The 13,538-nt window shown below is 34.0% G+C and overlaps 2 protein-coding genes across 9 annotated transcripts in view; both read left to right on the top strand.

Annotated features, from left to right (window-relative positions):
- The window catches only part of LOC137239380 (uncharacterized), a 114,753-nt gene extending 104,776 nt beyond the window's left edge, over nt 1–9,977 (top strand). For all 8 annotated transcript variants that reach the window (XM_067764634.1, XM_067764633.1, XM_067764631.1 and 5 more), the window contains exon 6: nt 6,956–9,977. In XM_067764634.1, coding sequence (XP_067620735.1) covers nt 6,956–7,791 — 836 coding nt within the window. In that variant the 3' untranslated portion in view covers nt 7,792–9,977. The remainder of the gene's footprint in view (nt 1–6,955) is intronic.
- A 2,489-nt stretch (nt 9,978–12,466) lies between these two features.
- The window catches only part of Sema1a (semaphorin 1a), a 678,660-nt gene continuing 677,588 nt past the window's right edge, over nt 12,467–13,538 (top strand). Inside the window, exon 1 of the mRNA XM_067764629.1 lies at nt 12,467–12,683. The gene's annotated coding sequence lies outside the window, so the exon portion shown is untranslated. The remainder of the gene's footprint in view (nt 12,684–13,538) is intronic.

The raw sequence follows: 13,538 nt of genomic DNA, 5'->3' as shown, positions 1-13,538 counted from the left end.
TTATATACTGTAAAGATATTAAATTTTTTGTTAAAATTTTACTTTAAAAAAAAAATTTTTTTAAAGTGGGCGTGGTTCTTCTCCGATTTTGCTAATTTTTATTAAGCATACATATAGTAATAGGAGTAACGTTCCTGCCAAATTTCATCATGATATCTTCAACGACTGCCGAATTACAGCTTGCAAAAGTTTTAAATTACCTTCTTTTAAAAGTGGGCGGTGCCACGGCCATTGTCCAAAATTTTACTAATTTTCAATTCTGCGTCATAAGTTCAACTCACCTACCAAATTTCATCGCTTTATCTGTCTTTGGTAATGAATTATTGCACTTTTTCGGTTTTTCGAAATTTTCGATATCGAAAAAGTGGGCGTGGTTATAGTCCGATATCGTTCATTTTAAATAGCGATCTGAGATGAGTGCTCAGGAACCTACATACTAAATTTCACCAAGATACCTCAAAATTTACTCAAGTTATCGTGTTAACGGACGGACGGACGGACGGACGGACATGGCTAAATCAAATTTTTTTCGATCCTGATGATTTTGATATATGGAAGTCTATATCTATCTCGATTCCTTTATACCTGTACAACCAACCGTTATGCAATCAAACTTAATATACTCTGTTAGCTCTGCTCAACTGAGTATAAAAATATTGCACGATAGGGGGTCACCCTCGTTACATCCTTAAACTTTAAACGGCTCGGGGAGGTTCTTCCTAATTCTGAATCGGAATTCGGAATCCAAATTCAGACATAGCGGCATCAAGGCCGACTCTTTTCGTGCTGTCGTAGACGGCTTTAAAATTGACGAAGAGATGATGACGCACTGATAAGATCCCATCATCAGATTCACGATGATCAATCTTTTGCACAATACACTTGACAGGATCTTATATGCGATATTAAGGTGGCTAATTACGCGATAGTTGTCGCAGTTTGCAGGATCCCGCTTCTTGTGGACTGGGCAAAGAACACTTAGACTACAATCGTCAGGCATGTATTTATACGACCATATTTTGCAGAGGCTGATGCTTGCGCCTTACCGATTTCTAGCCACTATATTTGAATAACTCCGCTGACAGTCCATCAGCGCACCAGGCTTTGTTGGTTTTTAATCTGATTATTGCTATTCTAACTTTGTCATGATCAGTTTGAGGGGACATTTATTCCATCATTATCGATTGGGACCCGGGTTCATCATCCCTGTGCGGTATGTCGCTGTCTTCATTTAAGAGAGCAGAGAAGTGTTCCCTCCATAATCTAAGTACTCCCTGTACATCGGTTACAAGGTCGCCGTTTTCGTTGTTAAAGAAGTTTTCCCGGACTTAAAACCTTCCATCTGTCGCTTTCCTGCCTCTGTTATTTTCTTCGTGAAAAAGCTTCTCGCTTCTCTTTTCAACTCGCAGTAGCATTCACACGTTCTTCTTGTTGCGCTCGCTTTTAACCTAGCCCTAGTAGGCAGCCTCTTTTCTTTCAGTTGCAACGCGGCACTTTTCATCGTACCAGTTATTTTGCTTTGGTCGTCGATAATACATTTTTTCCTTGACGCCGGTACGAAGTGCTTTAGGGATATGCTGCGACTTCACCTGCATTCCGTCGGGCTAACTTGTGCTCTCATAGAGCAGTTGTGAGAGACGAGTTGCAAAATCATTGGATGTCTGTTGCGATTACAGCCTTGCGACATCTAGCGTTTCTTGTGTTTTTGTTCCTTGCTTTCAAACGCGCATCGACGGGCACGTATTTTTGCGACAAGATAGTAATCGGTGTCGATGTTAAATCCTCGGATCGTGTGCACATCTAAAATATTGGAGGCATGCGGCATGCCGTCCGTCTATCCCAACACCTCTTCATTGGAATTTAGGAGACGTGAGTTCGCTTCATAGCCGACCTCTTTAGAGTCATATCAGATTCTTCATTTTATACGAAGACTACTGCCCTGCGGCATTTTCTGTGTAGAAATATTTTCGAAATAATTGCGTGCTGATTTTGAAATACTGTATGACATAGACATAGATATATAAATAGTGTAAATTAGTTTTATTAACATATTGAAAAATAGTGTGAAAGTTTATACGAAACCACTAACAACTATATCTCTGTATGCATTTATTTATTTTTAGTGCCAAAGCTCAGTTTTATATAAGGCAATGCATGAAGGGCAGATTTCACAGTGAAATCTCAATTAGGAATGTACTTAATACTGAGTGCACTAGGAGACTGAGATGATTCCTAACAAAAACTAAATCTGCGAGTTCTATATATAATATATAAATTCATATATGATATGAATATAGAATTATGTGCAAACGTCCAAATAGGAATCGAATTAATTTGAGTGAGTCAAAATATTTTGGGAGACTTTGGTGGGGTCATCTATGTAAAAGCTTATATAGATTCATATATTTGCATATATGTCTGATGATTAACCACATTTTTCACTGTAATTTTTAATTACACTGAAAGCAAAAGACGTAAAATCAACCGAAATACGGGTCAATTCAACCGAAATTTCTGTCAATTTTTATCCATCGCAACAAGATGTTGAATCAACTGCGCACAAATCGTTGATTCGTAATTGACCGTGTAAGTAGTCAAATGAACAAAAAAAGTTGTAAATAAATGTAAGGCACGATAACCTCCGAAGAGATTTTAGGCCGAGCTTCTCTTCCAATTTACGTCGTGCTCCTCTTGATTTTCCCTACAAATTGGCCGGACGGGACCTACATGTTTTATGCCGACTCCGAACGGCATCTGCAAGGCAGATGAGTTTTCACTGAGAGCTTTTCATGGGAGAAGTACACTCGGAGCGCTTGCCAAACACTGCCGAGGGGCGACCCTGCTTAGAAAAATTTTCTTCTCATTGAAAAACCTTATTTCTAAAATTTTGATGTTGCTTTGCCCGGGGTGCGAACCCAGGGCTTACGGTGTGGCAGGCGGAGCACGCTACCATCACACCACAGTGGTACTTACTAACCGAACGTCAATTGGGCTACGTCAAATATGCTGGCACACATTAAACATTATACGCTTTATTATTTTGTTTTATTAAACGCACTTTCACCAAATTTTATATTTTATAACTTATTTAATTTATAGTTTTGAACTTCGTTTTGCAAATAGAAATGAAAATAGTAGTCACAAAACTGATTCTCAATTCTTTCAGTTGCAGCTCAGCTCATTCTCAATTTGTTCTCTCGCATGTAGTTGCCACACTTGATTGCTTCGAGCAAAACTTGTAGTATAAATGTTTGACGTAACATTTTAAAAAGTGAACTTGCAAATTATAGAAAAGTAAAGAATCAAATCGCAGGAAGGTAATTCACCACTGGAGTAACTTTACATGTAATTAGGCAAGTTTAATTTTCGTAACACTTTAAGTTGAAGCGATTCCAAAACAACTCAAACTTTTACGTTGTCGGAAACATCAAAATTAAAAAAGGATGTTTTTATTATCTTATTAAATTCGTTCGCTTGAGTGAAAATTCAAAAAACTTGAACAAAATGTTACTAGCTTTGGAAAAATACTGTTCGTTCAAGCAAAACTTTTGCAACAAGAGGGCGCAATTTTGCATTTCGCTTGGACGAGAAATTGCAAAATTGTACCCGATAGATAGGTGTCCCGGTATCTCATAATTTTTGCACAGTAAATGCAAAAAATGTTTTTTTTGTTTTGTATTGATAACTGAAAAACTAGTTTTTTGTTGTTTCCCCTTTTGTGTGTTTTTTCGATTTGATGCTTTTCTTATTTTGGTTTTTTTTTTTTTAACAAGTGGCACCATCGTCATAAGAACAAAGTAGAGAGCGCAGTGAGTATAAACTTCTCTTTGAAATTTGCTCATGTATTGACAGTTGATCCCGTTGAAATGACCTGTAAGATCAGTTGTGTTAACAGAAAAATCAGTTAGATTGACCAGGAATCTGTCAATTTTACAGAATTTTGTTAACTTAAGAGCGACAATTTCTGTTCTGTTGAAATTACTAAACTAATTTGTTCGTTTCACAAAGAACTCGGATGAATTAACAGCTCCGACACATAAGCAGTTTTTCATATAGATGAGTCTAACACATGATTATGCATTATGAGTAGAGTGCATGTATTTTTATGGAGAATGTTAGAATGAGCGACACTAGCGCCATCTGATATTGAAAAGTAGCCAACTCCCCGATTTTGTTCTAAGCAAATCATAAGAAGAAGAATTTGACATTTGCTTTGGCTAAGGGTGTTGGCACACTTTGCAAGTGAAATTATTTTTCGCACTGGTTGGTAAATTGTCTAACATTTTTCACATTTAAAAACTACAATATAATATTCGAATACGACACAAAAGCAAGTATTTTTGTTGTATAGGGAGAATGTTTACAACAGTGCTTCGCGAAATTTTGTATGTGAATGGGCAAGGCGTAATAAACTTCAGTTGCCAAGTTTGAAGTTCCTTCATATTTACAAACGCAACATCTTGGTTGATTGTGGCGATGTTATTGGAATACATAAGCTTGTGTTAAACGCATCTACATATATGAAAAATGTCATTGTGTCACCGCCTTAACCATAATTCGATCAATTTCACCGAATCTCCGTAAGTCAAGAACAACAGAACCGATTTGTTGATTTTACTAGCACCATTTCTTTCAGTGTACAAAAAACGCTTTTTTGAATTACTAACATGCCCATTACCCCAAACTATTTGCTGCAACATGGAATTGGCTGACTCATAGTATTTAGCTGGAGGCTGAAATGATTTCAATTCTGGATGAAATAGCGCTAAAGTAAAATGAAGGGATGCCAATTTTCTACCGTTTGAGTGTTTGTAAAGAACTACAGTAGAAAATCACTCCGGAAAGAAGAAAGCTTAAAAAATATTGCATAATTTTAGGTGCATCACATTTTCTTTTTTGTATTTTTTGATTACGAATACTTTTCAAAAAAATTTCTCGTCTACCATTTTCTCGAGCTCATTTTATGATAATTTTAAATAATTTGTGATGAGACTAAATATTTTAAACCTTTGATGCATTTTTCTAACCTAGGTGTCGAATAATGAGCCTAAAATAAACCGAATGATTTCGATTCAGCATGAAAGAACCATCAAGTTCAAAAACTTCACACATATAATGGATTTGTTAATGCAAACTTTAGAAAAAAGTTGATTCGCAAATGCAAATTTTATTAAAGAACTAAAGCTTGATAAATTATTGCATACTTTTAGGAGTATTATTTGTTTTATAACACTATATTTTGCAAGTTCCATGTGAGCTAAGTTGTAGTAAAATTTTTCCCAAAACAGATTTCTATTTAACATTTTAACCCATTAGCCGCCACCCAAAATAATTAAATTGTACAGAAAATAAATTTACTGTGCGCTTCTGGCTCTTTCATCCTGAATTGAAACCATTTCGCTATGAAAAGCGAAAACAAAGAAAATATATAAATATTGGCTGACTGAGAAGTGTGTGGTGAATGGAAGAGCGATTAAATGAATGTCGATATAATAGTGCATGTTATAAAAAAAAATTTAATCATTAAATTATTCACATTGCAACAATGTTATACATATTATCTTTATATAAACGCATACATACATACACTCGTATCCATAGGTATATAAATACAGTTATCCACAGAAGAAATGGTACAATTAAGTTCTTAAATTTTGTTTTTTGTAAATTCGAGAGTTTTCTATCAATAAATTTATGTGATTTTAGAAATTTATATTTAATTGGTTGATTTTTCCATGAAAACTTCAATATTGCTTTTGAAAAATTCAAAAAAGTTATCAAAATTATAGTTTGTTTCCAAAAAGTTTTAACCGAGAAAGAGAAAAAAAATGAAATAAAAATCTATAAACTGAAATTTCAAAATTGTTGTAACTTTCAAGTTAATTTAAATAATATTTAAAAAAATTTACGCCATAAAGAAATTTAAAAACATTTCTAAAACTTTAGAGATATTTTTTTCTCAACGAATTTGAATATATAAACAGTAAAATTTTTTTCTCCTAAAAATCAAAAAAAAAAAAAAAAAAAAAAAAATTCGAAAATTCTAGATTATAATGAAATTTTGATATAACTCTACAATTTTTAAAATGCGTTCTTAGAAATATTTGAAAATTAGTCTGCTATTTACAAATGTTAAAGAAAATCTTTAAAAAGTTTTAGCAGATTAAAAAAAATTCTTAAAATAAAAAAACTGTAGAACGTATTTTGAAAATATGCTTTTAAATATTTCTGTAAAATTGTGAAAAATTTCGAAAATCTCGATTTGATTTTTAAAAGCATTTTTTCAGAAATTTTGTGATAACTTTTTTTCTATTCAAAGTACACATTTTTTTTTGTGCACTTTTAAATTTGTTTCATTATTTTTTGGTTTTTACAAATTAACAATTATTTTCTCTAAAAAATGTTGCGAACGTCTAAAATTATTATTATACAATTGAGCAACTTTTTGTAAATTTAATTCCAAATTTTCATAAATACTTCCTTCTTTATAGTTTTTTTATTTCTAAATATTTAGAAATATTTTTTTTTCAAAGTTCATTATATTTAATTATCAAAACAAGAAGAAGAGCAAGATTTAAAATAATGTTTACTGATTTTGAGCAAAAGGAAAAAACTATTTTATTTTGTTAGCCTTATGACAATATTTTAAATTCTCGGATGGATTTCAAATTTTGAATTACATGACTTTTTAAAATTAAAAAAAAAAAAAAAAACTTTGAATGTAATTTCAATTGTTTTTTTTTGTTATTCTTTACATTTAATTTAGCTGAACCTTTTAAATATCAAAAAAAAAAAAAAAAAAAAATCAAACGTGCTATTTATTTAAACTGTGGCTGACTGTCCGTATTTATGTTGTAAATATTTACAGTCAACGTAAATAAGCTTTCACTAAAAACATGTTTTCTCTTTCTCCCTCTCTTTTCTCTCTTTTTCCATCTCTATATATTTCTTGCAGCTAATAACGCAACCAACCTTGCAGCTCTCGCCGCATCGAACGAGAAATCACATGCAAACAATGCGTACTCGCCATCCTTCGTCATATCCCCCATATCAGACGCGGTCGATGGTTCACCAGAGCAACGCATTACTTTCACTATAACCACCGACTCGTCGCCCGAGGGTAGCCAAATATTAACACCGAAACTATACGATGCTATTGCCGAAGAGGGTCAAAAGCACACATATAACAGTGAACCACCGAAGCCGGATACCGACGAAGTAATATTACGTCCACCACGCCTTTTCGATCGTCAACCACATCTTCGCACCTCTGCCATATCAAGTGTCGCTTTAAATTCGCCACGTAAGCTTAAACGTAGTGCAACCAGTGTGCCACATTTCAATGTACGCAGCGCTGCTAGTGAGACAGATATCTTCTCTATTACCGGTTCAGGTTTACGCATCAGTATGACACCCGAAGTGCCATCGATTTCATATAGTAATTTACCGAAGAATTACGAAGATACACCTACTATTGAAAAATATCGTGTCTCACAAAGTTTGTACTCAATACAAACAGCAAATGCGGCACGTGCTAATCAAGCGGATTATTCAATGCCACGCTCTTTCCGACGTTCAGCTGCACTCATGCAAACACAGAGTAATGAAATGTTATCAACAGCGCCATCTTCGTCGTCGAATGCTTCGATGTCATCGTCTAGTGATGGTGTGCATCGTGCGAGTAAAGCTAAGAGTAAGCGATTGCAAATGTTACGTGGTAACTTGCCGCCATTGTTGATACATTCGGTGTCGTTTCGTAAGAATCGAGAGGAGGGCAAGCAGCTTGATTAGGTTATGATTAGGATCATGCGAAGAGGGAGGTAGTGAACGCCTAAGAGAGTCGGAAGATGTGACAAGAAATGTTGGCGCAGTAAGAGCGTAAAATTACAGTGGATCTGAAGAAACATTTTGCTGGAGACCGTTTCATATGTACTTAAAATAAGCGCGAATTTGCGCTCAAAAGTGGGAGCACTTACAGTGAGGGGTCTTGAACTTGAACCAGTGCAGTTGTTAATTTAGAGTATGTAATAAGGTATCAACAAATTATAAAGACGTTTAACGAAGCTCCTTAATATTGTAGTATTTCTGTTATAAATATGAAAAAAAAATACAGTTAGGCTTTTTTATCTTGAACTTTAATTTTGAAAAAAAAGCAGGCATAGTAAAAAAAGACTTGTTGAGATTAATGAATTGAAAAAATTAAAAAAAAAAACTGGATTTTCATTCACAACCAAAACTATGGTAAAGCTTTTATAATATGGACGTATAGTTGAGTGATTTATATACCGGTAAGGTTGAACTGGCCGGTCCGTGAGCACCTCATACAGAATGAGCCCATAGTATTACAAGTTTGCTCAACGACCAAATAGAAAAATCTTGCCAAAAACCAGAACCAATGTATGTTATAAAATAACTCCGTTCGCTTGTGAAAAACATACTAGATGCTTTATAGGACCTACGTATGCTTCTTGATACTTCTATATCTGACAGCTGTGTGAGTCCTTATAGCTGAAGTCTTAGCCTGTCGAGTGAAACACACCAGCACTGTATGTGCTAGATACTTTCCTCTTGAAGACCGCATTTCCTACATCTGCCACTACTGATGAGTTCTTATTTATAAGCATGCCAGAAGGCAATTTTTAGTCAGAATACCTGCAGTCCTCTCTCTTTTTAGTGTTATAGGTTAACTTTGTTAGTCTAAGGTCATAAAGCGTTCACATGTACAAGCTCCGAGGTATGCCCTCTTTTTAGGTAGGTCATACGGTTTTTAATTTCAATCTACTCCCATATGCCCCGGGAATTATATACAGAGAATTAGAAAAAATCGAAGGACATGCCATTCATAAAATCTGTACCTTATATTAAAAAAAAATTCTTGTCTTTGAGACTTCACTGCACTTGATACAACTACGGCTTGGATCAATATTAAGAATTTCAGTTAACCAAACTGCATTTTACTTAAAAAAATCTAATAAATTAAGATAAAGCTAAGAAGTTTGACTTAGCAATACTTCACTGTACTTAATAAAAAAAATTCAACTTTTGTCGAAAAAGAGCAAGATTAAGAGCCGTTTTCACCATCTTTAGTTAGTCACTTATCCAAATTCTCGTTTAACTGTTAGTTAAACGCAAGGAAATAGTGTAAACAAAAGTCAGCTGTTTTGTTGGTTTTCGTGTATTCACAATAGATTTTTAAGATTTGTTCTACAAAGTAGTATTCACAATTATCAATTTAACTGGAAGTTGTTCACGCTGCGATTGACCAATGAGAATGAGAACGTCGAATGCATCTAGCTGGAGGATTGTTATCTTCCAGGTAAATTCTAACTTAACTAGAGATGGTGAAAACGGCACTAAGAGTTACAGTTGGCAAAAGTTCACGGTACTTAAAATTAAAAAATAAGAAAATCAAATAAAATCAATTTCTGCAGTTGAAGATTTTAAGGTAGCAATACTTTAGCGTAAAAACAAAAATAAATAAATACATAAGTCCAACTTTTGTTTAAATAGTTCACGCTAAATGGTTTCAGTTAGCAATAGTTTACTGTACTTAAAAAATCTATGGAATGTATAACATTTGTCGTAAAATTTTAAAGCAAACTAAATTTTAATAAATTTTCTTGTTAATACGCCCAATGAAGTAAACGCGTTCAAGTCAACTAGTCTTTACTGTACTTAAAGAAATTTAAGCAGCTAAATATTTGAAAATTACTTTTTATATTGAAATAATATTCCAGTATTTTGTTAAATGCATCTAAATTATATATATGTATGCACTTAATACATGCATATTACAAACAGACATATCGTTATATCATATTGTATTTATTATTATATAAAAAAAATTAAGTATGCGAAATAAGCGATATTTTATTGTAACTCGTTGTTTCCGAGTAAGTGGATTAATTTTAATTAAAAAAAATACATACATGCATATGCATGTATATATGTATGTGAATATAATGCTTTAATTGCAATAAAATTAAATTACAATAAAGTCTTTGTTTGATATTTAACAAATTTCGTTGAGACGAATGCGAAGGTAAGTGCAAGTGAACAGAGATGCTCGCCATCTCTGCGAGATCGATAAATAAATAATTCGAAAATTTCTTACATGTCGTTGAAAAAGTTGCAAAAAATAACCGATAGTTCGATAAATTTAAAATTGAATGCACTGCATATGCATCGATGACTCTAAGCCATGGGAATAGTCATTCAATTGTTGCGGTCCTTTTTATCAGACTCGAATCAAAAAAGAATCGCTTCTGACAGACCTACAGATTAATGATAGAATCACCATTTGAAAGGTTTTCGAAGACCACCATAAGTATTCACGATTGTTTCAAAAGGGCGATAACCTAACAATCATTAGTTGATGTCTTTTAAAAAACTCACATAGTCTTATAAAAACGGACTAAGTCCCTAAAACTCACAGTATTCTTAGCTTATCGATAACTACTGCCGAGTTGTAATGCACCAAATCCATGATGGAATTATAGAAGGTGGCGCATAGCGCATGTAAACATTAGTTCAGCTGTTTTTTATGGTCAATTTTTACGTCATTTTCCTTTAACTCTTGTTTTTTTTCTCTCTTTCATTCGCTGAAGCAGTCAGGTGTGACATAAATGCGCAGAACGAAGCAATTTTGAACTCGTGAATGCACAATCTTCTGTGTATGATTTGTGAACCAAATCAAAGGAGAAGTGTTTGCTTTTGCAATATCCACAATTTGATATAAAGTTTCATCACTAACCCTTCAAGGTGAAAACTGGAGTTATTGGTACACAAATGAGCCAGCACTATATCTATTGAGCTAAGCAAGATTTTCCAAACTTTTTTGTTGCATTATATAGCTATATAACTGTAGACTAAGGCCCCTATTACAAGACAAAAATCGATATTCGAATGAGGTCGAAAGAGCTGATCGAACGAATTTTCATTCGGTATTATGACACTCATTCGACGAAGACTAGTGTCATTGTTCGATAATTCGATAAATTCAACCATTTACAAAAGCACATGCCCATCAGCTGTCAAATAAAAAAAAACAAAATTATTTATTATAAAGAAAAGAGCTTAAGTACTGGAACTTGCCAGAAGTGAAAACGGCTGAAAAGAATGTCAACAGGTATTTGTAGCTTTCTAAATATTGTAAATTTCTAAACACGTTGTTACATGTCTTAAAAACTAAACTTCATACTGACCATAGAAGTCTTCATGGACTTGCTATCCAGTAAAAATGAATGGCTGCAACAATGCACAAGCGCCAAGCCTATTCCAACCATTTTGAAATTGGCAACAATTTTTAGATTTTACGCTAGCAGTTGTCTCAACTAAGCATCGGGAACGAGAATGCACTGGAAAGTTTTTTCCCCCTGATCCTTTGTGCAAGTTCCTTTTGTTATAAACGAATTTTGTCCCATTTTTGAAACCAGTCTTCCAAGCTGTTGTCTTGTATTCACGACCTTGAACCTATATAAGATTAATACAAATAGTTTGAAATTACTATTAGGTAGCAAAAAAGTAGAAGATAAACAAAAATAATTTACATTTCAAACAATTTTCTTCTAACTCAATCCATCGTCGAACCTATTCGATTCAAAAGTAGATACACAACGAAAACTTCGACAGCAATAAGCTGTGATAATACGAATTTGAAATTCGATGTTCAGTAGTCAACGAAGATCGAAAGATTCTCATAATAAGGGCCTAAGATACGTTTCAATTCAACGTTCTTTCCATTCTGAATGATGACTAAGTGTGATATCTTATCTGTCAACTGCCTGACAGGATGTTCAATATGGCTAATTTTTAGCGTTTTGACAGGGTGTTCAATATGGCGGCGCCTATCTTCAGCGGGTGATAGAAAGAGATACAGAATGAGACAGCGATAGTCAGTTACAAACCAGGTGATCCAATCACTTTGGAATTTTGACGTCTATGCAGAAGATATCACACTTAGTTATCATTCACAATGGTTCTTTCATTGACGGTTCAAGCGCTACGTGAAAAATCAGGTTTGTTATCGAAAGCCCGATTACTGTGTATATCTCTGTGGTCAGAGACTGCTCAAAAAGCGAGAGGGTGTAGAAAATAATTTTATAAAAAAAATCAAGTTCTTATCTTAGGCCCTTTGTTTTAAAATAAACATTTTGAAAACTGATTGGCAGCTGTTTTATCATAAGTACGAACGCTTCAATTCAACGCCGTTAATTTTCCATCGCACAGTCAGCCAAATACTTCAAACTCACCCGGCATTCTTCAATAGTGTGGCAGCAGCTGTGAGAGAGCGCATAACTAAAGTAATCCGTAATACATAAAGGTTCATTGTCCGATGCGGTCGTGTTTGTATATATTGTTTTAAGTGATAAACGGTATTTAAATAACATTTTAAATGTGAAATCGACAAGTTTAAAGTGTTCTTCTTAAGTGGTGCATCAAAAATCTACGATTGAAAGTAATTTTCATACAATAATCAATGTTTTAAAATAATTTTTTCACATTTCCTCGTGTCATTTTGTGTTCGAATTTCATGGAAGCACCACTTTTCTGTTTGCTGCAATTAGGCCGATACCAGCGCCGCTTCCAATAAGAGAAATATATGCATTCTTCCACTCGCACCATTCGTAAACAACCCGAAAGCAATGAGCTGTATCGGTTTGACTGGGAAAAAATAGCTATATGTATGTATGTATATTTGCTTAAATGGATTGAAGTGCTAAATACTAAGAAATGTGTGTGTAATTAACGTAATTTATAAATCTTGAATGAAAAAGTAAAAATCAATTCTGATATAAATTACAATAAACATATGTATATCTGAGGTAGCAATGGGTAAACAAATTATCCACCAATATCTAAAAACCAAGGTGTTGCATGTATAAAAAGTAGTAGATGCCAGTGTTGCTTATTGCGATTATTCAATATCAAAAGGGAAATATTTTTAAAAATCCTGTTAATCTAAAGGCCGCGGTACAATGAAATTTTTCATATAGATGCGTTTAACAACCAACCAAGATGTTGCGTTTGTAAATATGAAAGGAACTCCAGACTTGGCAAGTGAAGTTTATTACGCCTTGCCCATTCACATACAAAATTTCGCGAAGCACTGTTGTAAACATTCTCCCTATACAACAAAAATACTTGCTAACATATTTTGTGTCGTATTCGATTGTTATATTAGCCGTGTTTTTTTTCACACGCGTATACGTTTACGTTTGCGCGTGAAAAAAATGGCTATCGTCGCTTAGATAATGCTTAGGAGACCCATCTAGCGGCAGTGGTTAAATAACTATAGCTACAGCACACGGTATACCGAAAAGCGGAGACACAACCCTCTGATGGCCATAGGTATAACATATAGCTGAAACAGTTAACATAGAATACATAGAATTAGGGTAGAGGGTGAAACAAAGACACATATTTCAGTTACATCTGAGTATAATGTGTATTGAAATTTAGTAGGACAAATTTTATGCGCATCAATTTCAGAGGTGTATTTAAAGTTTGTCGCTTAGCAGTCCATATAAAATTTAAGC

The sequence above is a fragment of the Eurosta solidaginis genome, chromosome 2, assembly GCF_040869045.1.
Source record: "Eurosta solidaginis isolate ZX-2024a chromosome 2, ASM4086904v1, whole genome shotgun sequence".
NCBI classification, from domain to species: domain Eukaryota; kingdom Metazoa; phylum Arthropoda; class Insecta; order Diptera; family Tephritidae; genus Eurosta; species Eurosta solidaginis.
This window is presented reverse-complemented; position numbering and strand designations above follow the sequence as displayed.